Source organism: Ambystoma mexicanum, chromosome 7q (genome assembly GCF_040938575.1).
Source record: "Ambystoma mexicanum isolate Mex_15411 chromosome 7q, UKY_AmexF1_1, whole genome shotgun sequence".
Lineage (NCBI taxonomy): Eukaryota > Metazoa > Chordata > Amphibia > Caudata > Ambystomatidae > Ambystoma > Ambystoma mexicanum.
The window spans coordinates 944,661,812-944,688,866 of NC_090941.1; the positions used below are offsets into that span (position 1 = coordinate 944,661,812).

Consider the following 27,055-nt stretch of genomic DNA (forward strand, 5'->3'; position numbering starts at 1 on the left):
ACAATGGGTGATCAAACCAGTGTTTGAGGATATGCAATATGAGTTTATTGAGAGACTTATTGTTGATGTCCTAGATAGGCACATACATGGAGTTGTGAACGAACCTGCGCAGGGGACAACTGCATTGCCACCCAACATTGCCTCTGTTCCATGTCCACCTAAAGCAGAGCTCATTGAGAAATACACATCGCGGTTTAAATGATTGTAATTTGATTGTCTGTTCTCTCGAGTCTCCTCATGTTGCAGGCCCATTGAATATGTGTATCTATGTAATGTGTAAATAAAAGTGATTGCTCAGTGTACATGCAATGTGTCTCTCCACCCTTGCCCCTCACCTTCACCGTGCAGTTGTGCGAACCACCCGGGTGTCACCTGTGACTTTGCTCTGGAGTCTCCTCATGTCGCAGGCCCATTGAATATGTGTAGCTATGTATTGTGTAAATAAAAGTGATTGCTCAGTGTACATGCAATGTGTCTATCCAACCTTGTTCATTTGCGCATTAAATTAAACCAAACAGTAATATAAATCATTTTTCAAAAAATATAGAATGTCTCCGTATTTATGGTTCTCTGGGGCTGCAAATGCACGCAGACAAAATGCAAAGATGGAGTGTAAATTTCAAGTCCTGTGAGATGGCCTTACACTGAATGTAGCTAACTAGGAATGTGTGCTCGTTCAAAGTGAAGGTCAGCTGCTTTGATTTTTTGCTCGGGTGCCGGAATGGCCCACGACTCAGTATAAGGTTCTATTGTTATTTGACCTTGACAGGCCGGGACCATCCCGAAAGACTTCTTTTTGGTGGTGTGGTGCAATAACGTAAACGATAATGAATATCATTTCAGAAACGAAAGCCATTTAATGTTCGTTCATTAGAAGCAATAACGTCGGCATAGAAGGAGTGGTATTTCGGGGCTGCCCTACGCACAGACACAATGGAAAATGCAAATATAATGTAAGTAACTCTTTAGATGAGTTTATACCGCAATTTAATTACTATACAGTAGCTTTAAAGACTGGTTAAGTTGTACTTGTTCGTTCTATGTGGCATATTGTTTTGTACCGCGCACTATCTTGAGGAGAACCATCTCCTTTTACGGAAGCACATCAAAACCTTCCTCTTTGCTTCTGCTTTCTCTCTCCCTCTCCCCTGCTACAACTGGTCCACTGTCTGCGACCTCGGTCCTGGGCCCTTCCACTCTCCACCTGCACTGCCTCCCTGTCAACCCCTGCACTGGGGGACTGTCTCAGTATCCTACAGCCCCCCCTTGACGTATAATACCCAGTTGCACTGTCCTAGCTATGAAATAATTTCCCGACCTAATATATAAAATGAATAATTTTAATAAAGATCTGATGGTGAGACTAATTTCATTTTTTATGTTTTTAAAACAGGTACATCCTTCATTATTGTATGTGTCACGAGTACCAGACACCGGCGGATGGCTTTTACAACCGCCAGTTGCTTCTCCGCGTGAACGTTACCACCCTGACCATTTTATGGGACGATCGCCAAGTACAAGTATGCCCTTATGCGGTACTAACGGCTAGATGCAACATACAGACCGTTGTGGTGGCCTAGTGCCTCCTTGTTGGAACAGCCATGCGATTATCAGTGCGACCGAAGAGCTTATTTTATCGTAAACCAACACCCTGTGTACTGCACACGAACATTGCTTGCCTCAAGACGAACTATTTTGGATCGAGAGCAAAGAAAAATGCAAATCGCTGAATATTCTCTAAACATTTGATGTCCAATAAATGTACTTTGCCAAATGTACAATCTTGCCGTTTGCTTTTAAACCACAGTTTCATATTCCGAATTGTGGCGCTGTATTGTGAGATGATCTAAGACCCTGTGTACAGCAAAGGAACATCGCATGCCTCAAAACGAACTTTTTGGAACGTGAGCAAAGAAAAATGCAAATCGCTGAATATTCTCTAAACATTTGATGTCAAATAAATGTACTTTACCAAATTTACAATCTTGCGGTTTGATTTAAAAATACAGTTTCATATTCCGAATTGTGGCGCGCTGTGTTGTGAGCTGATCTGTGTTTGTTTCCGGGTTCTGTGTGGAGTCGCGTAGAAGACGCCTGGGCGCGTTTGCCTACGCAGCACAGTCACGTCACGGATAGAGGCGGGGAATATGAATTTTTTGATAAAGTTTGTTTCAGGGGCGGGGGATTTGATTTAGTGCCGCAAAAGCAGGTGAGCCAGGTCGATGGGGGGGAAATGATAGGATTATCAGAAAATGGCGGCTGATTTCGAGTGCGTTAATGGACGAAAAGTCGGGTAAGGTCCATAGGAAAGTTTTCTACGATCTACCGATTTATGCTTAAAAACACATGGCCGAACCATAGGGACAATAAAAAAAAAAAGTCCCGGAACTATCCTTTAAACTTTTACATCAGCAGACTTGCTAGGATTAGGCAAGCAGACCAACTGTTCGTAGGTTACTCAGGGCACAAATTGGGACTACCGATAACAAAGCAGACCATTTCCAGATGGCTTATTTTGGCCATTCTGGAATGTTACACACTAGCAGGGAAAGATCCTCCTCAAAATCTTAGGGCTCATTCAACCAGGGGTATCGCAGCCTCTTCGGCCCTCAAAGAGGGGTTCCGGTTCGAGACAAATGTGCGACTGCCACATGGTTGTCCGCACATACCTTCACAAGATTTTACAACTTAGATTCCTCCTCTAGTCAAGAGACTAGGTTTGGCAAAGCCCTATTACATTCTGTTCATTCCTAAAGGGAAACATGGCGTTTTTACTCCCACCTCCAATTACACACCACTGCTATGGGAGTCTATCAAAGATAAGGAATACGTCGGAGGACACCCTTCGAAGAACAAGTTACTTCTTACCTGGTAACGTTCTTTCGATGGGATGTTCCTTCGACGTATTCCTTATCGCCCCTCCCATCCATCCCCACAGTAATACTTCCCTTGTGGTTGCAGCTTACGCTCCTTCAAGGTCAATAACCAATTCATGCAGGACTTATCTTATGCTACAAAACGGAACTGAGCAACGGATGCTGCGCGTGGCTATTTATGGGCATGGTGACGTCTGCGCCGATACAGTGTCTGTCGAGGGACACCAACTTGACGGACGTCGATGCGCAGCGCCCTCTTTCCAAGGCCAGCAAGCTGGAGACTAATTATCAAAGATAAGGAATACGTTGGAGGAACATCCCATCGAAAGAACGTTACCAGGTAAGAAGTAACTTGTTCTTCTGCCTTTTATAGGTGGCCCCACCCCCTCCTTACCCAGGAACCTACAAAAAGACTGTGCCGCATGCATCTCCGCGCTCGCATCAAGTCCTCGCACAAGTCTAAGCTGTTTGCTGTTTGCTGGCTCGCCAGCGCCCAGCAACGGAAAGGTCCCTGCCCCCCTCTATCTGACTCTGCTCTATTTACGCTAAAATAGGAATTGTAGCGAAGACACTTAGCAAATACTCTACCCCGTTGGAAACAAATCAACGCATTTTCTTACGGTGATCAGCTGTTGCACGATTATCACAATGGAGCCAAGAATAGAGTGGTATGTGAGCCTTAATCGCTCTATCTTCTTTCCACTGTGCTTTTAGTGTTTTCACTCATCCCTGTTCTAGTTTGCTGGCGATGGATTTCTAGTATTGGTGTGTCTAACTTTTTATTTTCTGTTTGGTCATTGTCCTGAACATGGCGAGTTGGATGTGCAGTGGTCACTGTAAGGACCTCATACCGGCAGTTATTACGAGCACGAGTATTGACTCGTTAATTTGTGCTGGTAGAACCTCATATGTCGACCTGCCCATACCGGAAGCTCGCGCATGTACCCCTCCTCAACCAAGTGTAACCACCGCTGTTCTTTCATCTCACGCGGTGCAAATTCATTTCAGTAAACCTTCTAGCTCCCTCATTTCCTCAAATGAAGAACTCCCAAACTACAATGGTTTGAAGAGGTCGGAGGAACGGAGGGGAAGCATTGAGAGCAGAGAAAGTATAGGTTCTCTCTCCTCGCGCGCCCTTCTAATGACCAGTTTGATATTGCTTTACGCAATATGGTAGTGTTTTATGATCAGGTGTGCCGTTCAATTGGCGTGTTAACTCCTCTTGTCTCTCGATCGCTGGAGTGGAAAATTCCTTTGAATACCTCGCCTCCTAATGGCCCAATGCAGCCGTACTCTCAACAAACTTGTAGATGCTGATATAAATAAAGAACTAATGCCCGCCCAATTGCTATATTCTCCTGATTTTTCTTATTCTCGGATGAAACATATTCAGCCCGATTCATTTGACTGTTCTAATCCACTGGAAAATAATGAAGGCAGTCCCCTCCACCCCCCAAACATTCCCTGTAATAATTAAAATTCTTGATCTCTTCGATAAAGGGCACAATCTGACGCACCTTGAATTACAGGAAATAAAAACTACAATGCACCTGATCTGCTCCAAAATTGACAGAATTGAAGGTTTTATAGTAGCCGTAGACTTTCTAAGAGCTCAGAAAAATGATTTGGCAAAACCTTGGTCAACAAATCCCACATGCAACTCTAATCATAAAAGCACGCAATTTACGTCACTTTCCATTGAATCACCTGACACAATCACTCCTGCACCTCTTCGAATTGTTTCCCATCCCTGTCCCCCACTTCGTGTGTTTGCGATTGCAGCTATGAGCTGAAAGAGTTAATAAGTTCCATTTCTGGGATAAATACATCAATGATTGAATATTACTCTAATTTTGCACCACAGGCGAAAACCTGCGATAGCCCCTGTGTTCTTGTAAAGGCTATTGACCATGGGAAACAAGAGGAGAATAACTGTATCCACCCCCCTTCCCCCCCCGATGACAATGTTGGTTTTTTGTCTTGTGCCAAAAAGATCCATTTGAGAGCTGTTAAACGTTATGCCAAGAGACGCAAAGAGGCCTGTCATGCTAAATAAAAAGACGGCGTCCAAAATCTCTGACTTGAAAACTCAAGGATCTGTGCTGCCAATAAAAGTACTGAAATCATCAAACCTTAATGGCTATTTTCCTGTATGTGGAAGGAGCCGCACTACTATTGATGGCTCAAAGCTTAGTACAAACACTCAAGGCATATCCTCACCAGAGCCTCCTCTGGTACGTGCAAGGAAATCCTATAGTGAAGTGTGCATAGCTGAGCCTCCAGCGGCTTCTACCTCTGCCAATACATCTGCTCATATGGATAATAAGAAATCTATGGTAGTTAATGGGGGGAGTAAAGTCACGCTATTACCCATTGGCAAACCTACTCTTAATCCTGGCAATGCAATGACCCCTTCTGACAATTTGATTACTGCTCGGATTTGTAATTTAGACAAACAGTGTACATTTTCGCATGGATCAGGCACTAGCAAGACCCTTCCTGAAGTTCCAATCAGTAGTCAATGTAGTAACAGTCGTGCAGACATTTTGGAAACCTTAAGAAAAGCGATCCAAGAAGGTGTAATTTCTGCCAAAACTTTTTCCATTGCCTTGGTAGTGAAACCTGTCCCCACTGTGGATAGTATTCCTTTACCTGAAGAACTTTCTGATGTAAGTGTTCATAAGCCTGCAAATTCATTCTCTGCCAGCGAATCCTCAGCCTCAATTTTACTGTCCTCTAATCAACCTACTTCTGACAAGGCTTACATAATCGGCCTTGAAGGTAATTTGGCTTCTCTCGGCAGTGCTTGAAGTAACGGCTCATTCCTTCTTGCACTGCTATCGCGAATTCCTCAATTAAGGATTCTGAAAACTGAAGACCTCTTGAGAGTTTCTCTCCTGAGAACGAATAACTATAGGGCCATCTGTTACCTTACTTCAGAATCGATTTCTGAAATTCTTTTGGTTCTGTCGTGCTGAAATTAAAGACCAAGGATTTACTACCTTTGCTGACAAGCTCACTACGAATGAATTTCTCTCATATTCCTGCCCGTCTGTTGCTATTGATGTTGGCACGATTTCACAATCTCGCAATGATGCCAAGGACGGTAACTCCTCAGTCCTTGAATTGTTGAATCAAGTAGCCAAAAATAAAGATCTCCATTGGTTGGAACCAATGTTAAATTGAATTCTAAACTTTAAAACACCAACATGCTAAACATAGCCATTGCAAGTAAACAAATTCAAGATCTTATCATGGAATCCATGTGGGTTTCATAATTTAATGAAGTTGTTTGATATGCTGTCTCCATCTAATTACCCTGCAATAATATTCCTACAGGAAACCATGAAACTTGACGCCCTTCTACTGTCTGGCTTTACTACGTACTGCTCACCCGCCACAAGAATAGCTCAAGGGCGTCCCTCTGGTGGTCTTGCTATTGCAGTTAACAACTCCCTGTGTGTTCAAACAAAACTTGTGTGGAAGTCTTATAATCTTTTGGGTATTTTGTTGATTACGAACAGCACTCATTTCAAACCACTTTTTTAATTACTTTATATTGGAACCTGGTTAATACGTTAATCGATGCAATACTAGACAAACTTGATATGTGCCTTGAAAACTCACTTAGAGAACAGAGCATTTGAAATAATAATTGGAGGGGACTTTAATTCGGATTGTCAGAAAAAGTTCGAGACAGAGGAAAGGAAATCCAAGGCATCCTCTCGAATTAGAGGGGCGGTTTGGAACTCTTATTTCCAAGATTGGGATATGGAGATGGCTGAAACGAGAAGTACAAGTGCCAACTTCACATGGGAACGGGGTTCTTAATCTTCTATGATAGACTTTATATTTCTATCTTATAACATCGTATCTATTGTTTCTCTTCTATCGATTAGCCGGATACCACATGGAGACCACGCTCAATTATCCATCTCCCTCGAACTAGACTGCTCTTTGTTACACCTTGATCCTTCTCTAATTTTCCCTGAAGTGCATCGTCACCAAGTATCACTCAGATGGAATCCAGGACTCTGCAAATTGTGAGTTATGTTTCAACTCACTTGGACATGATCAAAGGGGAACAAATCAAATTGATGACAGAGATGACTGCAAAATGCTCAGTAATAATACAAATGGGATTGGCACTTTTCAGTTCCAAGTACCCAAATAACACATTCCCACCCGTTTGACCCAAACTGTAAGACTCTCTAAAATGTGAAAAGCACTTAGGCAATTAAGAAACAATACTATGGACCTCTCCACTTATCAACTTCTACGTAGGCGTATACACCTCACCTTTAAACAGAACTTATACACGTATATTAAATCATAATAAAATTAATTGCTCCTTAATCAAAGCTATATGTAGACATGACACCAGAACTATCTGGCATACCATAAAAAGTGCTGACAATAAGTATACATTAGGTATGCAAAATTGTATTTTGGAGCCTACATGGTCTACTTATAACGCCTCCAAATTTCAGCTTCCTAATAGATTCAAGAATGAACCTGATGTGTTATTATGTTACACTGAGATGCACCGGCTTGACTAGTCAATCGAGGACATTAAATGGGCTATCTCTAAATTGTCTTTTTCAAAATAAGCAGGACCTGATGGGCTTCCCCCATGTGTATAAAAGACTGACCCGGATTTTTGGGCTTTAATTCTAAAAACCAAATATCAGATTATAATGAATTTGGGGACCATTCCCTGCTCTTGGTTGATTTCAAACATCATCCCAATTTAAACGAAAGGCGGTTCTTCCCTAGCAGTGAATTATTGGCCCATCTCACTGATAGACACCGAAGCGAAGCCCTTTGCAATTCTCCTTTTACACAAATTCGGAAAAAGTCATTAAGGAGCAGTGTCTCTATTCCAAATATTAAACAAGATTTCGTAAAGCTATGAGCACTACGCTAAATGCCACAATAATGGCGCATATTATAACTGGAGTGAAACCCAAGAATATGTATCCCGTTTATATGGCCCTAATTGATATGTCGGCTGCTTTTGACGACTTGGTCCGCAACATCCTTTGGGCCAAAATGGCAAAAATGGGAATTCCTTTAAACTTAATATATTGGTTTATCAAATTACATACTGATACCTCATATAAGATAAAAATCTCTGCCGATAGGAGAACTACCAAGCCCATAAGGACCTTCTTAGGACTAAAGCAGGGATGTAACCTCACAGCAACATTTTTCAACTTGTATTTATTAGACTTAGATCACAGTTGGAGTGCTAAAAATCTATTTTCAGTAAAACTCGGCATCTTACATCTCCAATGGCTGGCATTTGCAGATGATATCATCATCTTCGACCGAACTCCGGCGGGACTCCAAATTAAATTACATCTTTTCGAAGAATTTGCAAGTGTTCACAATCTTACTCCCAATCATGCAAAGACGGCCATAATGAGATTTGGGATCCTAAATAAGAATAACAACTATCAGTGGCAGCTCATGGAGACCCTGATTCCTTTGATCTCAAACACCATCTAACTGGGTTATTATTTCTCTGAGGAAAACACAATCAATTTTTGGGTCTCATTATTACAACGTAAGAGCAGGCCCCTGCTCTCTCAACTGAAAATGATTTATGCAAAATACTGTAAATTTTCTTTGGTACCACTTTTAGATTTTTTTACTCTCAAAATTGAAAGTGTATTGTTGTATTCTTTGGACATCTATCTTTGTGATATGAGCATATTCTTAGATTGTCTGCAAGGAACATTGATAAAATCAGCGATGCACTTTCCTATGTCTGTACCCAACTGTATAATTAGACATGAACTTGGTTTAGTTTCTTTATCCACACGTTGGAAATGGAGACAGTTGTCTAACTATGCAAGAATGTGTTTCCTGTCTAGCAATAGTCTCTATGTTGTTCTAAAAGCTAATCTTGAATTGTCCAATACCCTTTCTCTTACTCAATATCAGCGTAGAATGCATATAATACGGACTGATTTAAATATCAGTCGATCATTTGTATCTCAGACCATGGCACGCTAAAAAACTTGAGTATGATTGGTGTACTACTCTCCAACAAAGAGAAGTACAAAATGTACATTGAATATTCTGCTCAAATGAAAAAACGCGTGCCTAGATACTACATTGACTCTTTTCCCTGTAACCACTTTAGAAAGGCTTACATGTGGTTTAAATTCAATCTATACTATACCAATGAAAGGACTAAATACTGGAACAAACCAAAAGATGCTATAATCAATGAAACATTTTAGTTTTCCATTGTGCACAGAATCAAATGAGAAGTTGAAACATTTAATTCTACACTGTCCTTATTTTAATGTCAAGAGAACTAATCTGCTGATAACATTTATAAACATTGCGTATGAAGATTGCCTTAACTCCTTATGGGCAAGAATGATGCAAGGTAATTATAGGCCTCTAATATATGCTCTAGTTTCCTTTTGTAAACATATAGAAAAAGAGCTAGTACTCCATGTTTCCAATTCATACCACATTTGTACCATCTGATTTCTCTTGTTTTAAGAACACTTATTTTATGAATATCTGTTTGCTGAAGATTGTTTTAATTCTCACATGATGTAAATTATATTTTGTAAAGGTTCTACTTTTGTTTTGAACCATGGACAAATTAAAAAAAAAAAAAACTTTTTTTACTCGGGTACTGCTCGCTAGTCTATGCACATCATGTGATTCTAAACAGATTAACAAGCATCAGAAGACATGCATTACTTACCGTAATAGCATTTCTGATGGTTGTAAATGCTTAGATTCACATGCGCCCACCCTTTCTCCGACTCGGATGGAAGGAACACAGACGTCTTCCTGCTCTTCTCTCTTTTCTGTACTCACTCACGATAGCCATAAGGCTCCCTCACGGCAGAAAAAATACAATCGGAGGGACCTCGACGTGCAAGGGATTTTGGGTACACTACAATTCACGTTAAGGATAGTTTTACTGGCACGCCCATTTCGACGTCCCCTTTCGATCCTCGAAAGACCAGATGCAATATTCCGTAGTTACCACTGGATGTCAGATTATATGCACAGCATGTGAATCTAAGCAGATACAACCATCAGAAATGTGATTATGATAAGTAATGCATGTCATTTGTACAATACATATTCAGTGTTTCTTTGGGCCATTTGTATCACAATTTCATTTGTACTGATTCTACAGCCGTCTCTCCGTCCTAAGATAAGCCTGGCTGCTCTGTCTACGCTACCATGAACTCGGGTGGTACAGCCTTATACTAAGAGTGGAGTCTTGTACTGGCTCAGTTGTATGGTTTTGATGAAGTCAGGTAGGACTTCAGAAAAACTGTCCTAACATCTTGCACTCACCAATTTGTTCAGAAGCTGAAGGCAAAACTAAAGCTGATCCCTGGAGTCCAGCTGGAGGAGGAAGATTGCGGCTGCTACTCTTCACCGAAATCCAAAGGCTGCTGTGCCACTCCAAGGACTGATCCAAGAGAGGACCTGGCTAGGAGACTCTCCCTGAGCTACGAAAGACCATCGTGCAACCTGCTACTCTTCATCAGAAGTATCCTGGAAGCCAGTCCTGTGTGCCTGCGGTCCGGAGAAGGGGTCTTTGTGAATCCAGAAGGAGTGCCTTGTGAGTGGAAGAAGCCCATTGGTGTCACCCAGGGTCCGGAGGAGTGTTTGTAACTGCTGGAAACCTGTTGCAGTGTAGCACCCAGAAGAGGGGGTACCTTGGCATAGTGCTCCATAACACCCAGAGCTGTTGAAGTTCCAAACTGTTGAAGAATATTTCAAGGTAAGTCCTTGCCTCATCACTGACCACTTTTTCCCGCCGGAGAAGGTCCAGTGTCGCTGAATGTATAGGAAGGTCCGCCGGTGGGTTTCCCGCCACCAGAATCCAACAAAGATGTCAGAGGGTCCAGAATCGGTGAGGGTCCGTGTACCACTCCAGTGGTCGAGCCCAGGGCACCAGAAGCCATCCAGAGGTCTGTGCTGCAGCACCGAAAGGTGGAAAACCGCAATATCGTGAAACCCAACACCAAAAGTGCCCTCTGCACCCGTCGCCGCCAGAAGTCATCGAAGAAGCCCATGGGTCCTTCTTTCCACTGCCAATCTGCCTTTGAGGAGCCCATAGCAAGTTTCATCTTCTCAGGACTCCTACAGTCAGAGAAATCATCGACCAACGGAGTGCACCACGAATAGCGAACACTATTTGCCGGGATACCGCCCAACTCGTGATGAGGCCAGTAGTATTTTATCTGCCGAGCAAAGTCCTGTGAAGCGTCATACATGCCACACTGCTCTGTAGGGCCCTTCTGGGCAATGTAAGGGCAACAGCACGTTGGAGCATGTGGTGTTCATCATTTTTTTTAAAAAAAATCTTTTCTTGCTTAGTAGAAGACCTGAAAACATTCTTAACCTCTGCGACAGAGGGTGCATAGGCTGACTTTGGGCGCCGCTAAAATACATTTATGATTATGTTATGCAGTGGCCGTAGAAGTGGATCTATTCAACTAACAAGGCAATATAGAGCGTTTACGTCTGTTAGAAATTGTTCTCCACAGAGGAGGAGAATGCACAAAATCTCAAATAATTTAAGCAGATTACAAATGACCTATAACCTGCTGTGGTTTCTTCAGCATTGTTGCTACCCTCATACATTTGACTGTTGATTGGTGATTCTAGCATTTACGAAGCTGCAAACGCATTCAAGAAACCCATGCATAATGCAGACCGTTCTGGTTATCTGGTCAATTGTATAAAGCAAGCACTTAAGGTCTTCAGTTCGAATTCTTTGTTAATTTCTTATTGCTGGAATTTCATTCTTTTTGATGACTAAACCGGTTGATGGTTGAGATGGTAGGCCGGTATTTACTCAGCACCACCCTGCTCGGCCTCGGGAGCAGACGTGTTCTCAGCTGGAGGGTCGGCTATTTTGGTTTCTTTGCCATCTTGTGGTTTAGGGTTTATGCAACATGATTTTTTTATTATTTCTACCTAAGGTCTTTTGGGAATGACAAACATGTTTTAAGACGCATATTTTTTCTCAATACACCTTTTTTAAAGGTTTTTAAAATTGTTTTGTATCTGGTCGAACTGAGATTTTTAACAACCTTATTTCTAATTTGTACGAATTTTCACCCACTTTTTTCAACATCAACCAATTGCAAGCATCCGTTATTAAAGGTCTTAAAGTATGAAAAAAAGGTAAAAAAATAAAAGAAACCCATGCATTTATTAATCCGCTGTGGAACCCGTCACAATTTTGAGAACAAATTGTACACAGCAATGTGAATGTTCTCAGGGGCATGAATGTTAACAGAAAAGCAATGTGTGGACGCTTTATTCAAGTCACCCTGTTTTGTTGTTCCAGGAGACCGATAATTCTGTGAGATTAAAGATTGCATCATTGCTGGGTCTATTATCGCAGACGGCAGGTTTCACACCAGACTCTATCGTGGATGATGTTATCAGCACCCTGCAAAATGAAAGTAAGTTTAGTTTTAGTTTCAGAAGTGTTTAATCATCAGACATTTCTTCCAATAATAGGACATTTTGTGATTTCCATTAGACCAAGATCCGTCCCACCGCCAATTCATGCAGAAAGTATGGATTATTCATAGGCTTTCCTGTTTTCGGCGAAATCAGATAAACGGAAAAACCCCCAGAAGAAAAAGTGCCTCCTAGGTTTTAACTGAAAAACACTGTTTTCCTTTTCCCAGTGGTGCCTTCGTATGAGCAGAGATGGGATGATGTTTGAAGTTGAAGGGGTGGCTGGAGAGGGGGCTTGGCAGATAATAGGTGTAGGGCCCTACTGCCCCATGTATGCTTGTTTGCTTTGTCCCATTGCTTCCCCTCCTGTCCCCTGACCTTACTCAAAAACACTGTACATTCAATGTTACAAATGTATTCATATGTGGTCTGAGCTATTGTGAGGCATTGTAGACAAATTGCAGCCATTTTTACGGTTGCTGATTCTCGTCTTAAATTGGCTAAAATTCCTCAAAGTAGCCCTTGACTGACAAATATTTGTATTTACAAAAAATGGTTTAACATGGATTTTTCAGTGTCTCGGTTTGTGGTCAGAGACCCTCTGTGTATGTGTATCTGTCCACAGGAGAACTGAAAAGTGTCAGCTGCCTGTCCGCTTTAAAAGGAAAGCTGTTTGAGGCTTACACGTACGAGGCCTGCATGAGACCACAGTGTCAGTCAACTCCCAACCTCATGTGGCTCTCTAGAGCACCCACACCTAGCAGCCCACCAGAAGCTGCAGGCCCATGAATTGCTGCTTAGCACTATCTTTCTTCAAGGAGAGTTTTCAAATTGGTAGCGATTTATAAATGATGGCTCATTTACGGGGGATACATGTGGGTGGACAGCGTAACTTGAGTGCGGACGTAACCCCTTAGGTTTTTTTGAGGTTGGTAAATTTGCTCAAGTATTTGGCTACCAGGATTGTACCCAGGTTGTCATGTTCCCAGTGCAGATGCTTACCCACAAGAGAACAAGCACTTGTATTGGGATTTTGTTTTCTGGGGAATATTTCACTACAGGTTGCTGGGTTTAAAAGGTGAGCACCTTTTATACTTTTCCAGCATTTTTATTGAAACATTTCCTCTCAGGTTATTTTTCTGGTGTTCATTACTTTTTTTTTTTAAAAAGTACAATGCTCTTTTGTCTTGCACACTTCGTCAAAGGGGAAGGTCAATTGAACAACATTTGTTTATTTCACTTTAAGATATGTTCACTCTTCTGTTAGACATTGCTACTCCAACATATGTAAAGGCTTCGTCATCTGGTGCAATTCCAAAAGCATCAATCCCATTGACTGCTCACCAACACATATTGTTCTGTACCTGACTCACCTACTAGATTCAGATCTGGTTTTCAATTCCCTAAAGGTCCACTTAGCTGCACTTTCAGCTTACACCACGTCCCACAAAAAGGTTTTGTGGTGGAAAATTCCAGTGATCAAGGCTTTTATGGAAGGGGTTAAAAGACTTAATCCCCCTATCTCCTGTAGAGGAGGTCCCAGATATGGCCTACACTCCAGCCACCCATTTTGAGATACCAGGAACATACTCGCCAAGATATGTGACATATGAGGAGGAAATAAACCAACAGAGCAGCGCTAGGGCTCTGCCCAGTGCCCATCAGAAGAGCAATACCCGTTGACTTGCCCATAACCAGACAACCGTGGGCAGCACAGTACCCGTTGAGACAACCGTACCAGCAGTTGACACAAAATAAAGACTACTTACAAACTGTCCCCAAAGGGCCTTAATGAAAGGCGAATGGTGACGATACAAGGGCCTTGACAGGCTTACTAATGAACGAAACGACAAGCAAGGAACGACACATAAAGACGAACATATAAGGAATAATGGTGTAATGGACTTAAAGGAAGAAACAATGTCGCAACACAAAGAACTTAACCATGAAAGAAGGATGAAAATATGCAACTGGCTAAATGCCTGTAAATAGGCTTGGGACGCAAAAAGCTAAGGAAACGGTAATACTTGCAATGCTTAGTAGAAAGAGCGGCAAGTGCCAATTATATATCTACCTCAAGAAGCACTTTATATAAGTGCGACTCCATTTTATAAAAGCAGAATTAAGCCCTGGATGGTGGTGGCCAAACAGACCAAGATTTATATACTAGCTCAAAGCCAGACGAAAGAGCAGAATCGAAACTCAGTAAGAAGCAGCTCATGCCTGGGAATTCGAGGTCAACTCCAGGAAGGGAGGACAGCGGCAACTTCAAAGAAACAAAACTTAAGAGCACAGCAGTCTGCCAGTGAAGGTAGAGATAAAGAGGCCAAGGCTAAAGGAAGAATCAATACACAAATAGAGGGAAATGAAGCAGATTCACGGTGAACGAACACGTGACCAGCCAAGCGCGAAGAGGTACCAACACCTGATGTCGCCCAGAACCCGAGGATGCCATAACCTTTCCTGATAAGAAGCTACAGTTCGAGGCCATCCTCAGCCAACTAATTGACACATGGCCCTAAGGTACTGATTGATGGAAGGGAGGCAGGGTGAATCTTGGGGCACACCGCATCTGGATGTCAATTCTGCATGCTGCTAATTAAAGTGGAGATTTATGTCTAGGGGTGTAACCTACCCAATCACAATGGACCAAATAATCTAGGGTCCTATAGCTAGTAGAACCAATGAGACGTTGTACTTGTAGTGATGTCTATCACGAGTGATGTAGCGGGATGGGCGTAGACGCCCACCCGATAAGTTATCCAATCCTCACACTCTGTTACCATATACAGATAAAGCACCTATACGTAGTCATAAGGCTGCCTCACTGCAGAAACAACACAATCGGAGGGACCTCGATGCGTTAGGGATTTTGGGTACACTACACGTCAAGTTAGGGGTAGTGTTACAAGCACGCCCATGTCGACGCCACCTTTCAATCCCCAAAGGAAAGATGCAATACTCTGCGATTACCACTAGATGTCGGACTATATGCACAGCATGTGAATCTAAGCAGATATAATCATCAGAAATGCTATTACAGTAAGTAATGCATGCCATTCCTGAGCTCAAGACTGGTAGGAGGCGAAATACTCTTTAAAAAAAAAAAAAAAAAAAACTATGGAGTGCGATGGGGGAGCGAAATAATGCTGCTCGCTGTTCGCTGGGGCAGTTGGGGAGGAGGAGATTGGGCAGGGGTCCAAGTTTGGTTACACTGTAAGGGAATTTGCCTCTAAGGCAATGTCCTTTATAAAGCTAATAAATGCATAAATTCAGGATCTCACTTGTCGAAAATGTTTGATTGATGTAAATTGTTTGATTGGATTTTGAAAGTTCATGCCACCACCATTTAGTCATTGATGAATTTACTATGGCCACTTTCACCCAGAAATGTTCTCTCCACTGGAGGCAATACATGTACATCAAGGCAATCACAAGGTTGTTGGAATTGGGTCTATTAGAAACGTAACTGTTTAATCACCAGGGAGACCGAGATTACACGTTCTGTTCAGCAGTCCATAAGAGCCATTCAAGACTAGACACGTTCCTGACCATATCCTCATTAATATCTAAAACCTCTGCAGTAGACAGAACCTATGGTGATCGCTGATCATACACCAATCACACTAACATTAATAGATCCCTTATCCCCTTTTTCAGCAACCGCGCTCTGTCTAATTAATAGTGTATCCAAAAGTGACAAGTCAGTCAGACAATACATAGCAGAATTAATTGATAACTACTTCAGAGAAAACAACCATGGCTTCACGGAACCTGGACTACTTTGGGATGCCTGCAAAGCATTAATCTGAGGGTAATTAATTTAGAGATTGACCGTCTTAAGGAGAGCAAAAAACCAAAAACGTAAGGATCTTGAATAGGGAATCAAAGACCAGGATACACAACATAAAATGAAAAACTAATTTAAACCACTTAAAGCCCTCTGAGCGACCCAATCAAAATGAGAGACACTCCAGGCTGACTGGGAAGCTATTTTACACACTAAGCAATTTTACTACACGAAAGGGCACCAAAATATTGATGGCAAAATTAAAACCTATAAAAGCATAACCGAATTGGGGCGCTTCGAGACTCCAAGGCAATAATACAGCATGGGGACCAGAGAAAACCCAAATCGTGAGAAACCTTCTACACAGAATTGCTAGAGGGAGGATGGGAAACCTTAGTAGGTTACAAAGATTTTCTCTGCACTGCTCGTATCCCAAAGCTTCCTGACCATGAAAGGGCTAACTTGGACGGCCTTAACACGCCGCAGGAAAGTGGTTGGCGTCATCCGAACTCTGCCGTATAACAAAATTCTGGGGCCAGTTGGCTTTCCCAATATGTCTTATAAAATATTCTGTACCATGTTAACCCCTCACCCGACGAATGTGTTCAACTTTTTTATGACTTCGAGAAGAATATTGAGAACTACTGTTATTGAACCCCGGGAAGGATACACTGGAATGTAATTCTTATAGACCTATTACACTCTTAAATAGCGACACGAAAATATGCACTAAAATTTTAGCCAACCGCATGATGGAGGTTATCCCAAAATTAATAAACACTGACCAAACAGGCTTCATATGGGGGCGATCCACCTTCAATCATACCCGGTACACAATCCATCTGATTGATTAGTGCACCCATACGCGGAAGAAAGCAACACTCTTATTTATCACTTGACGCAAATAAAGCATTTGACAGTTTGAATTGGGCATAGCTAGGAAAAGTTAGTCTCTTATGGGTTTTGCCCACGGTTCACAAGGTTGATGCGCCCACATTTTCAATCCCTGTATGCAAAAATCACAGTTAACCAAAATTATACTAAACCGATTTAAATCGATAGAAGAACCAGTCAGGGTTACCCGATGTTGCTGCTAATATTAGCCTTAGCGCTTGAACTCCTAACACAAAAGATTAGGGAAGGTCACTCCATTACAGGTATAATTTGTCAGAAAGCACAGCATAAAATCGCACCTTATGTGGATGACATTGACCTGTATCTCGGAAATGTCACTGAGACCATACCAAAGGTCATCACCACAATAGAAGGCTGTGACCAGATCTAAGGATTTTCAAATAAGCCAGTGGGGATCAACATCAACAAATCTAGCAGCACTCTGAAGGCAATCCAGCCAACCCCACAAATTAAATGGGCTAAAGCTAAAATTGATTATTTGGGTATAGCTGTCCTACCACACTATTTTTTTTTTTTTTAAAGCCAATTTCCCAACATTGTTCAAAGAGTGTGAAGAAGAGTTATAAGGATGGGATCATCAACAAATATCATGGTTTGGCAGAATAATTGCAATAATAATGACTTTGATCCCTAAATTGCTGTATGCTTTCCACACTTTCTCATTGAAAATTCCCTTGAAAAGCATTGACAGTCTACAAGGTAAAATGTCTCTGGTGACAAATGGCCAAGGGTAGCCAGGAAAACATTATTGCGCTCACCATGGCAAGGGGGTCTGGGTGCGCCCTCAGCTAAAAGGTACCTGAAAGCTTTACAAATCGGTGCTTTATTTGATTAGTCTCTGCAGATTAGAAAGAAGTGGGTGGGTGTATAACAGGGAGCCCTGTCTCTGCAACTAAATAATTGACCTTTCCTATCACGCTTTGCAAGGGGACAAGGGGGACAATGAAATCTTCTTTCATACTGGGACAACGGATATTATGGCATGCTAAAGATACCAGTAACACTAGGCCCACTCTCACCAGTTATACATAATCCACATTTCTCACTAGGTAAAACTGGACATGCTTTCAAAGCTTGGGAATCATTGGGCAAACTCCAATTAGGGCATTTGTTTGAGAGCTCAAACCCACTGGCGTTCGAGGAATGCAAGAATAAATGTTCACTACCTCAGATCGAAAGATACAGGAACACACAGTTACTACACAGGATTACCAATTTAGAAGTGAGGGAAAGGGAGTTATAAAGGATCCCAAAGCTTGGACTAAATCTGATAGAGGTTATTACAAAAGGACAAGCGTACAAATGTTATAAATTGCTGAAGCCCATGGACAGCAAAGAAAAAACAGCTATATATGCAGAAGTGCAAGACAGACACTGGGATCAAAGTGCAAACATCTGCCTTGTTCCGCCTTGTCACCCATTCTCTTTAATATTTATATCTGGCCACTGATCCATCTGATCCGCTCCCTTGGCGTCAGGTGCTATTCCTATGCTGACGACACCCAGTTCTTGATACGGTTAGATCTTAATCAGACTGAGGTGTCATCATGCCTTCATCAGTGCCTGACTGCTGTAGGTGAGTGGATGAGCCAGAATTGGTTGAAATTGAATGGGGATAAGACCGAGGTGCTGGTGGTCGGAGCCCCCCCAGACCCCACTCTCTGGGTGTCCTCCTTTTGGCCTGCTTCCCTTGGTTCCCTCCCGGTACCTGTGACCAAGGTGAGGAATCTGGGAGTAATTCTCTCTCCTCCCCCTGTCCATGAACGATCATGTCTTCCGTTTGTAAGATGGGTCGCTTTCACCTTAAAACTTTAAGGAAGGTACTTCCCATGCTACCGGCTGCTCTCCATCAACCCGGTGGTCGCTGCCCTTGTGCTGAGCAGACTTGATTATTGTAATTCTTTATATCTGGCTCAGACCAAGGGCACGATCCAACGGCTTCACCGCTTACAAAATCTTGCCGTGAAGGTAGCTACAGGATCTCTGTATGGGGCCCATATTTCCCCGGGCTCTCTGTATAGTACATTGGGCGCTGCACGGACAGGGGGCCGAGTACCTCCAGGTGAAATTCACTCGCTATGTCCCCACCCGTTCTCCCTGCTAAGCCTCTGCTGGCCGGCTGTCAGTCCCCACGTTCCATAGATCACGCATTTGTGGTCGTGCTTTTTCTATTGTAGCTGCCCAAATGTGGAATGACCTACCTCTGACAGGAAAAAACTTGTCTGACCATCTGAGCTTCAGGAAAGCGTTGAAAACATGTCGGTTTTAATTTTCTTGCTCTGGCTCCTGTCTTCTCTCCTCCCTCTCTAGCGCCAAGATACCTCTGGGTGAATGTTGCGCTCTATAAATTATGTTATAATTACATATTAACATTACTGGGCCCACATCTGTGAGCGGGCACACTTATCCTCTTGTTGCACCAGTTTGAAAGACTGTGCTTACAGAATTCTCTTCAGATAGTATATGTCAACAAGTAGACTGAACAGAATTGAAAGGAACATACCGCCGACCACTGGAGGGGATGTGGGGAGAGGGGCACAATTGCTCACCCTCAGTGGTCATGTAGGGTGTCACAGGTTTATTGGACAACAGTGCCATTACACATAACACCTTTCCATGGGATCCTAAAATAATCCTTCTGGGTGACAGACGAGGATGGGGCATACCCTCTAAGGGCACCAGGCTACTCTGGGGTGTTAGTGAAAGTTGACGGTTTGGTCCCCAATAGCCATGGACAAAACGACCTCAATCCTAAATGACTCGTACCAAGCATTTTATAACACATGCCTTCCAATGATTGACTCTTTAAAGTATTGTGAAAAGCTAACCCACAAACCGCTGTTGAAGAACTTGACTTGTTGTAACCACCCAATAAATTGGGTTATTTCTCGTGCGTCACTATTTATATTATGTTATGATTTATACCATGCACTGCCGCCATTTGCATGGTCTGCAGGCGCTCACGTGGCTCTATAAGAAAAGTGAGTGGGGTTAGTTACTGAGGGAAGAGGGATTGGATGGAAGTTGTGCTCTTCTGTTGATGCTTTCAGAACCAGGAGAAACTGCCATCTGTGCTTTGTTGTGTGGACTGGGCTTATTGTGTCCGGAGGGGTAGCATACTGTGTCTGGGTTGTTTGTTGTTTGCAACTGTTTGGTCTTGTTGTGTAGTTAGTGGTGTGTGTATGTCTGTGTGTGGTGTGTCTGTTTTTTTGTGTAGTTTTGCTGGCATTATTTGCTTGTCTCATACGTGAGAGGTATCTGGGTGTGGAAAAGTGGAGGGGGGGCGGCTCGTTGGTTTCTGTTTGGCTCTGGGTGTCTGGTTGTTTTTTTTGTTTTTTTCTTTGATACTTATGGTCGCATATTTTCTGTGGTCCCAGGGTATGGTTTGTGGGGGTGCATGTTTTTATTCTTGTGTTGGTGAGTTGAATAGCCAGGTTTTTCTGAAAGTTAAGAGGTCTTTGTTCAGTCTTATTTCCTTCGGTACTGAGTTCCATAGTTTGGATATCAAATAGGAGAATGTGGTTGTATGGTCTATGTAATGAATTATAACAAAAATACTAAATAAAGCTTGGACAAAAAGTGGCAGCAATGCAACCTGTTTGGGACTAGATGAAACAAATCAGTAGACTGAATAATTGGTGTTTTATCGACTCATTGGGATGCCTTTTCTATTGGTCTGCTGGAATTGTAAACTTTGACTGCTTCATCCATCATTCGGCAACCGTGGACGAGTGTTTGAATATGTGTGAATCATGGTTAACCACTAGACTACATTGGATTCATGCTTGGGGAGAAACAGAGACAATAATGATAGATGCTGACTGTAGGCAAGATTGTATGCAGTACCCTTTGGGTGCACTACAATAACCCTGACCTCCTGGCAATAGGGACCCAACCTTTGGTAGAAGTCTGAACTACACAGGTTGGTAGTGTGGCTGAGCAGCCAGGCTTATCTCAAGAGGGGTCAATGTGAGCAGTAATGTTGTGACAGTTTCACAGTAGCAGTTATTCAAATAAACACTTACACTCAAGGTTTCTTGATAAAACAATTGTTAATTTATTTCACAGTCAGTTGTATAAGCCTTCTTCAGAAGGCAGAAATATATGTAACAATTAAAATATACTTCAAAACACACTCTTAGTTTCTCTACATTAGGTGATACCCATTGGGGATGGCACACAAACACTACTTACACCCTCAGGTGACTTAAATAGCTAGGACACTGTGGACCTTGATGTATCACTAGTACATTTAGAGCAATACTCAGTTTGGTGTAAAAGATAGAAGAGAGGAATAAAACAAAGGTTAACAAATAATCCACAAATAGATAAGTACTTATAAAAACCTTCCAATGGTAAATAAGTTTAACCCTTTCCTGGGGGAAAGGACAAAGCACAGAGTCAAAGGTAAGAAGAGTCTCTCAGGGAGCCAGGACAGCCAATGTTAATTGCACAATATCAAGGGGTGCTGAAGATATTCTTTGCAGGTAGGTAAAAAGTCTTGCACATTGTTTTTAGAAATGTTTGTAGAAAATAGAACACTTGAAGGGCCACAAGCTGGGAGGCTTGTGAGGGGCTAAGCTATAGCATCGCTGCAAGGTAACCAAGACTGGTCTCAACTGAGAGCAAGTAAGGCTACACAACAAGAGTTAAGTTCTCTTATACTTTACTGTACCTCTGGTTAGAAGAAATGTATCCAACTGGCTTCTGTTCCTGTACAGCTCTGCAGATCCGGTTGTTCCTGAGCCTCGGTTGTGGGGACAAGAGGAAGGAAGTCCGGGGACTCCTGCTCTGCAATAGGAAGGTCAGCGGCAGCAATGGTCAAACTTCAATTCAGCGGTTCTTCAGTGTTTCAGCTCTTCGTGTCTGACAGCAAATGGCAACTCTGTGCTTACTGGATAAACTTTCCTCACATCTGGGCTCCAGCACACTGTTGAGGTGGCTCAGGCTTGATCAGTCCTGCTTCAGGGAAGTCCGGAGTATCTTCCTGGCGCTCGGGTCCGACTTAAAAGCGATGCAAACAATTTGGTTTTCCTCTCCCTGGCACTTTGGTTCCAGCAGCAGCAGCAGTGGAAGTACAGCCAGCTCCGAGAGGATGTTCAGACGAGCTTACGTTGGAGTTGATTGGTCCCACCAACTCAAATGGAGTAGTCGCCCTTGCAGGGCTTCTCTAGTCAAGGTGAATTTGCAACTTTAGCACAGCAGAAGGGCTTCACCGGGCAAACCAACAGTCCAGGAGTTGCAGCAGGCATCTCTTCCAAGTTCTTCTTTGGATTCCTTCGTCCAGTGGTTGACTTTGCCTTCCAAGCAAAAACCTTGCCTTTTATGCAGGTTTCTCCCATTCATTCCATCCTAGCTGTCAATCACACAGCAGGGTGGCTGTCCAGCCGGCTTATCACCTTTGGGTGCATTCCTGTAACCAAGGGGATTAAGCACCGGGAGTTTCAGGCACCTCCCTCTCTTCCTGCCCCTGCCAGACATACTGGAGCCAGAGGCGGGCATCACTCGTGAATCCCCCAAAGACAAAAACAAACAAAGGGACGAAACCTAGTTTGGTGCACAGAGTAAATCTCAAGAAGGATCTTTCCAACAAGAAATGGCGAAAAAAGAAGACCGTGGCTGTTTTGACGAAATGGGCACCGATGGGTGCCTTACTGTGGCTGCGAACGCAGCCCGCGGTAAAAACACACAATGGTCGTAAAAAGTAAATCACTTCCACCAGCCATTAATTGTAGAAAGGGTAACATAAAAATGTTACATGAGAAACTAGACAAAGGGGATAATAAGTAACCCCTCCAACCCGCTATGGTAAGATAGTGTGTGCTAGGTCTAGAAAGTTACAAATGTAAGTAAAGTCAATTTCCCTTCACTGCTCTTGGAATCATGAGTTTCACCAAGAGAAGGTTTTTAAACCTTTAGGAAATCTAGGAGACTTCTCTGTGCCACTGCACCCAAGGTGCTGTGTGTCTCAATGTAAAGATGATGCCTATGGAGTTTCAGACTCCAAAGTTAAAAGAAACACAGTACACACATAGAATTAAAAGTACAAAGTCCCAAAGTTCAATCAAATAGCTGGGGGTCTCTAAGGTGGGGGGAATTTAGCACTAAACTGAAAATTCTCCCTAACACGGACTTCCCTGAGATCTCAGGCATTTTGTGGGGCATTCAACATTTTTCTTGTCCTCTGGCAGAGACTACATTGTTCCAATTGAAAGGTTATGCATAAAATAATCCATTCTTCTTTTATATTGTTCCTTCATTTAATTGATAGAATGTCTGGTCGATTTGTTTTTCCATATTTATGTTTTAGACACCGCGTTTGCACATGCTTTTTGTTTCTAAAACGTAAACTACTTTTATTATTTGTATTTGTAGAATCTCATCAAGTTCTTGCTCAGCTGCTGGATACTTTATTAGTGATTGGCATCAAACTTCCGGAAAACCTGCCTCTCAGAGCACGATTGGTTGATGAAGCCTGTAAGGTACAGAAGCATCCTTTTAATTTCTTTCTTGGTTCCTGCGCTTCCACACTAAAAGAGGATGTTCCTGTGTGTTAAGTTCCCCTTGAACTACATGTAGTTCATTATAGGGGGGGCAGAGTGATCTATAGCGAGGTGGAAAACGTTACCTCCGCTACTTTACAAGTTTCAGTGAAAATCAAAGTATTTTGCCTTCTGTTGAACTGAAATCTTTTTGGTAAAAATGCTGACTTCTTTGCTCACTTGATATGTGTTGTATCTTCCTTTTCCTCTGTCTGTGTGAGTTGGAGTCACGTGAGGTTGTTAGGAGTCTGTGTGATGTCATTATAGAGTGTTTAGTGTGTTTGTGGAATGTTAGTGTTCAACTTGATGTTCTACCCAGGCCGAACTATGTAGGTGGGTGGTGGGAGCCAGTGGACTCCATTCCCTAACATAGGTGGTGAGGCTCCTATCCCTGATGAATCTATATTTGATGTTTTCGATTACCTTGGTGCTTAATAAATGACCTTACTGAAACTACCTGCAGCCCCTAAGAAACCTACTTTACAACAATCTGCTTAAAAAAAATGGCAGCATGTGAAAATGAAAGGTAACGGTGGACATCGTTTTGATCAACAGAATGTTGCGAATATCCCCTCCATCCCTCTTTAGAAGGTTCTTACTTGCTTTCTCGTATTTAAAATGTCAAGTCTCTATAGAACCTAGTTGTTAAGTGTAATTTCTGGCACATTATCTTGGGCTATCCCACCTCCGTTTCCGGCAACCACTTTGAAAAATTTGGCTTGCACCCATAAAGGTATTGTAAAAAAATATGCACTGCTGAACATTCAGACATTTCCTGAAGGGTAAAACCAGAGAACCCTCCCTATCAGACCACACCAATTAAGTGATTGGCGTGCAATATTCATCACCCTTATAGTTGGAAAATGTTTGTACTATTTGTCGGTTGCACAATCAACAGGTGTGAGTTAAAAGAGCTCAAAATAAAAAACATGGGAACCAATGCCATGTAGGGACCTATCCAGTGCACAGTGCATGGACCTAACCTTTATTTAATTTAGTTAACAATTTTTCTGTTCTTTATTTATTGTAGCGCAGTATTTGATAAACATACCCTTATATATTCATTGGTTGACACCATTATTTGTTTGTTTGCCATGTAACATCTCTGTATGTACAACCTTTCCTCCTTATCTCTGCCATTTCTGCATACTGGTAGCACAGAGTGCATTATATTCAAAATGAATGTTTGACAAGTTCTTGACTCGCTCGCTTTATATTGTGGATGATTTCTAGAATTGCCATCTTTGACATCTCAAGATGAACAGAGTTAATTTAATAAGGAATCAAGTCACTCACCGCATGCATCTGCCCCCTGCCTACCCAAAGCTATGTGCCCTGTGACAAATCTGGGAAATTCCTCCCTTTTTCCCCCCAAGGGGGAGCCACCCCCATTGAGACTTGGGAGTTGAGCCTGTTCTGCAAGATGCTCCCTAGGGGTTTACGTAAGTGGGCCCTCACTTTGGAGTGACATTTCCTTGGTCGGATGAGAACTCCCAAAGTGGAGTGAGAGCTCCCTTAAAGACTGTACTCTCTGCCTATATCATAGGTCCCCGCACCCTGTTCCCCCTCCTCCCTGCGTTGCCCTCTTAGCCCCTCCCTTCTTGATCTATTGTGTACTGTCTTTCGACATGGTATTGCTCCACTACATTCTTTCCTCTAGGCTCCGGATGTGTACTGTGCCTTGTTGATGGTATTGACTTTGTGTTGATCCCTACAGTTTTGATATTGTGTTGTTCCCCACGGTCTGGACAATACATTGCATTGCTTGCATTCTTCACCTCTAGGTTCCTCTTGAGCTCTCTGTTTTGCTGTTGGTTCTGTATTACATCTGCTTTCGTACTTCTAGGTTCCCTGTTGTGCTTTGTGTTTAGTTTCTGCATTGAATTTGTAGTCTCTACTTCTAGGTTCCCTGCTACGCTCTGTGCTTTGTTGTTGGTTCTGTATAGCTGCTGATTTTCAGGTCAGTTGTTCATACTCTTTGTTGTGCTCCCCGCCCTCTCGTGGCCCCCTTTGTGCCTACCTTCTGTCTATCCCTTTGCCCCCTGTGTGACTCCCCCCACGCCCCCCTCCTCCCTGCTTGGGATCACCTCTTCCCCTGCACCCCCTATTGTGCTGTCTGCCTCATCTATTTTATCTAACTGCTTTTCTATCAACTGTCCTATCCCGCTCACTAAGTCTAGCAGGAAGAAGCTCAAAAGGGACATCCTGGTCTCCAACCCAGGCCTCCATATCGCTGATACCAACACTAGTGCTACCTCCAGACAGACACTTACCGACATACTCTGTCATTCCCTCTCCAGGTCTATGCACCCCCCATATGGTCTCTGTTCTCTCTCCTTTTTCCTCTTCTCCTATTAATGGTGGCACCCATTGGGAGGCCCTCCTGGCCCCCTTCCACTCCACTAAGACCATCATTAATGACTACCTAAATGACACCATCTTGTTCCTGGGCACTCGGGGCAATCTCCTCCTTTGTGATAGAGGCTTTCTGCGCCTTAATAACTTTCCTCTCCTGCTATCCCTTCTTCCCTCTCAGGCTCCTCTTCCGCCTACTTCCTCGGCCACCTCTCTGGCACGTCCTGCTGCTTCTCTGGTCACGGTGTTGCCTCCCTCCTCTACCACCCCTCTGGCACCTTCTTCTTCTTCTCTGACTAGCCTGCCTTCTCTTCCTCCCGCCTCTGTCCATCCTCTGGCACTGTCACTTTCGCAGGGCGTACCTCTGGTCTGTTCCCCTCCCTGGAAGTCCTTCAAATGTGGCAACCTGCTCCACATCGCTACTCTCTCAGCTGTCAAACATTCCTCTGACATCTGCCGGCTCTTGGATGAGCTTGATCTGGATGTACTCTGTCTCACGGAAATGCGGTTCATGGCCAGCTCTGTCACGGGTTTTGACCCTCTCCTGCCCGATGGCTACAAGATCCTCTTCCAACCCAGAACCAACCGCCCGGGTGTGGGTGTAGCCTTGATTTTCCTGGAGTGGATTCCTGCTTCTATCATTCCAATTCAGGATTACTCCTCCTTTGAATGCCTGGTCTGCAGGCGCTCTATCTCTCCTGGCCTCTCTCTCACTGTGGCCACTATCTATAGGCCACCTGGTCAGGTGCCCTCTTCCTCTGAGTGGGCCGACCTCTCCACCGTCCTGAGAGACCTGAACATCCACCTGGATGCTACCAGCCCTCCTTCGGGACTCTTTTGCAACCTCAGCGACAGTCGCTCTCTCACTATTCTTCCCTATGGCCCGATTCACTCTGCAGGGCACACCTTGGATGTTCTGATCTCTTCAGACCTCCCCCTCTCTAACCCTCGCACCAATCCTCTCTCTTGGAGTGATCACTTTCTCTTTTCCATCCACCTCTCTCTCTACCCCTCAGACCAAGCCGACTCCTGCTTTGCCACCTACCTTCTCGGTCATTCGACCCATGAAGCATGTGGTAGTTGAGGCTTTCATTGCTACTTTCTCT

General features: G+C 43.1%; 1 protein-coding gene across 1 annotated transcript in view; it reads left to right on the forward strand.

The window, feature by feature from the left end:
- Positions 1-27,055, forward strand: part of INTS4 (integrator complex subunit 4) — a 1,642,132-nt gene that overhangs the window by 213,234 nt on the left and 1,401,843 nt on the right. The window contains exons 3-4 of the mRNA XM_069639944.1: positions 12,229-12,346; positions 23,428-23,534. Of these exons, the coding sequence (XP_069496045.1) occupies positions 12,229-12,346; positions 23,428-23,534 (225 nt within the window). The remainder of the gene's footprint in view (positions 1-12,228; positions 12,347-23,427; positions 23,535-27,055) is intronic.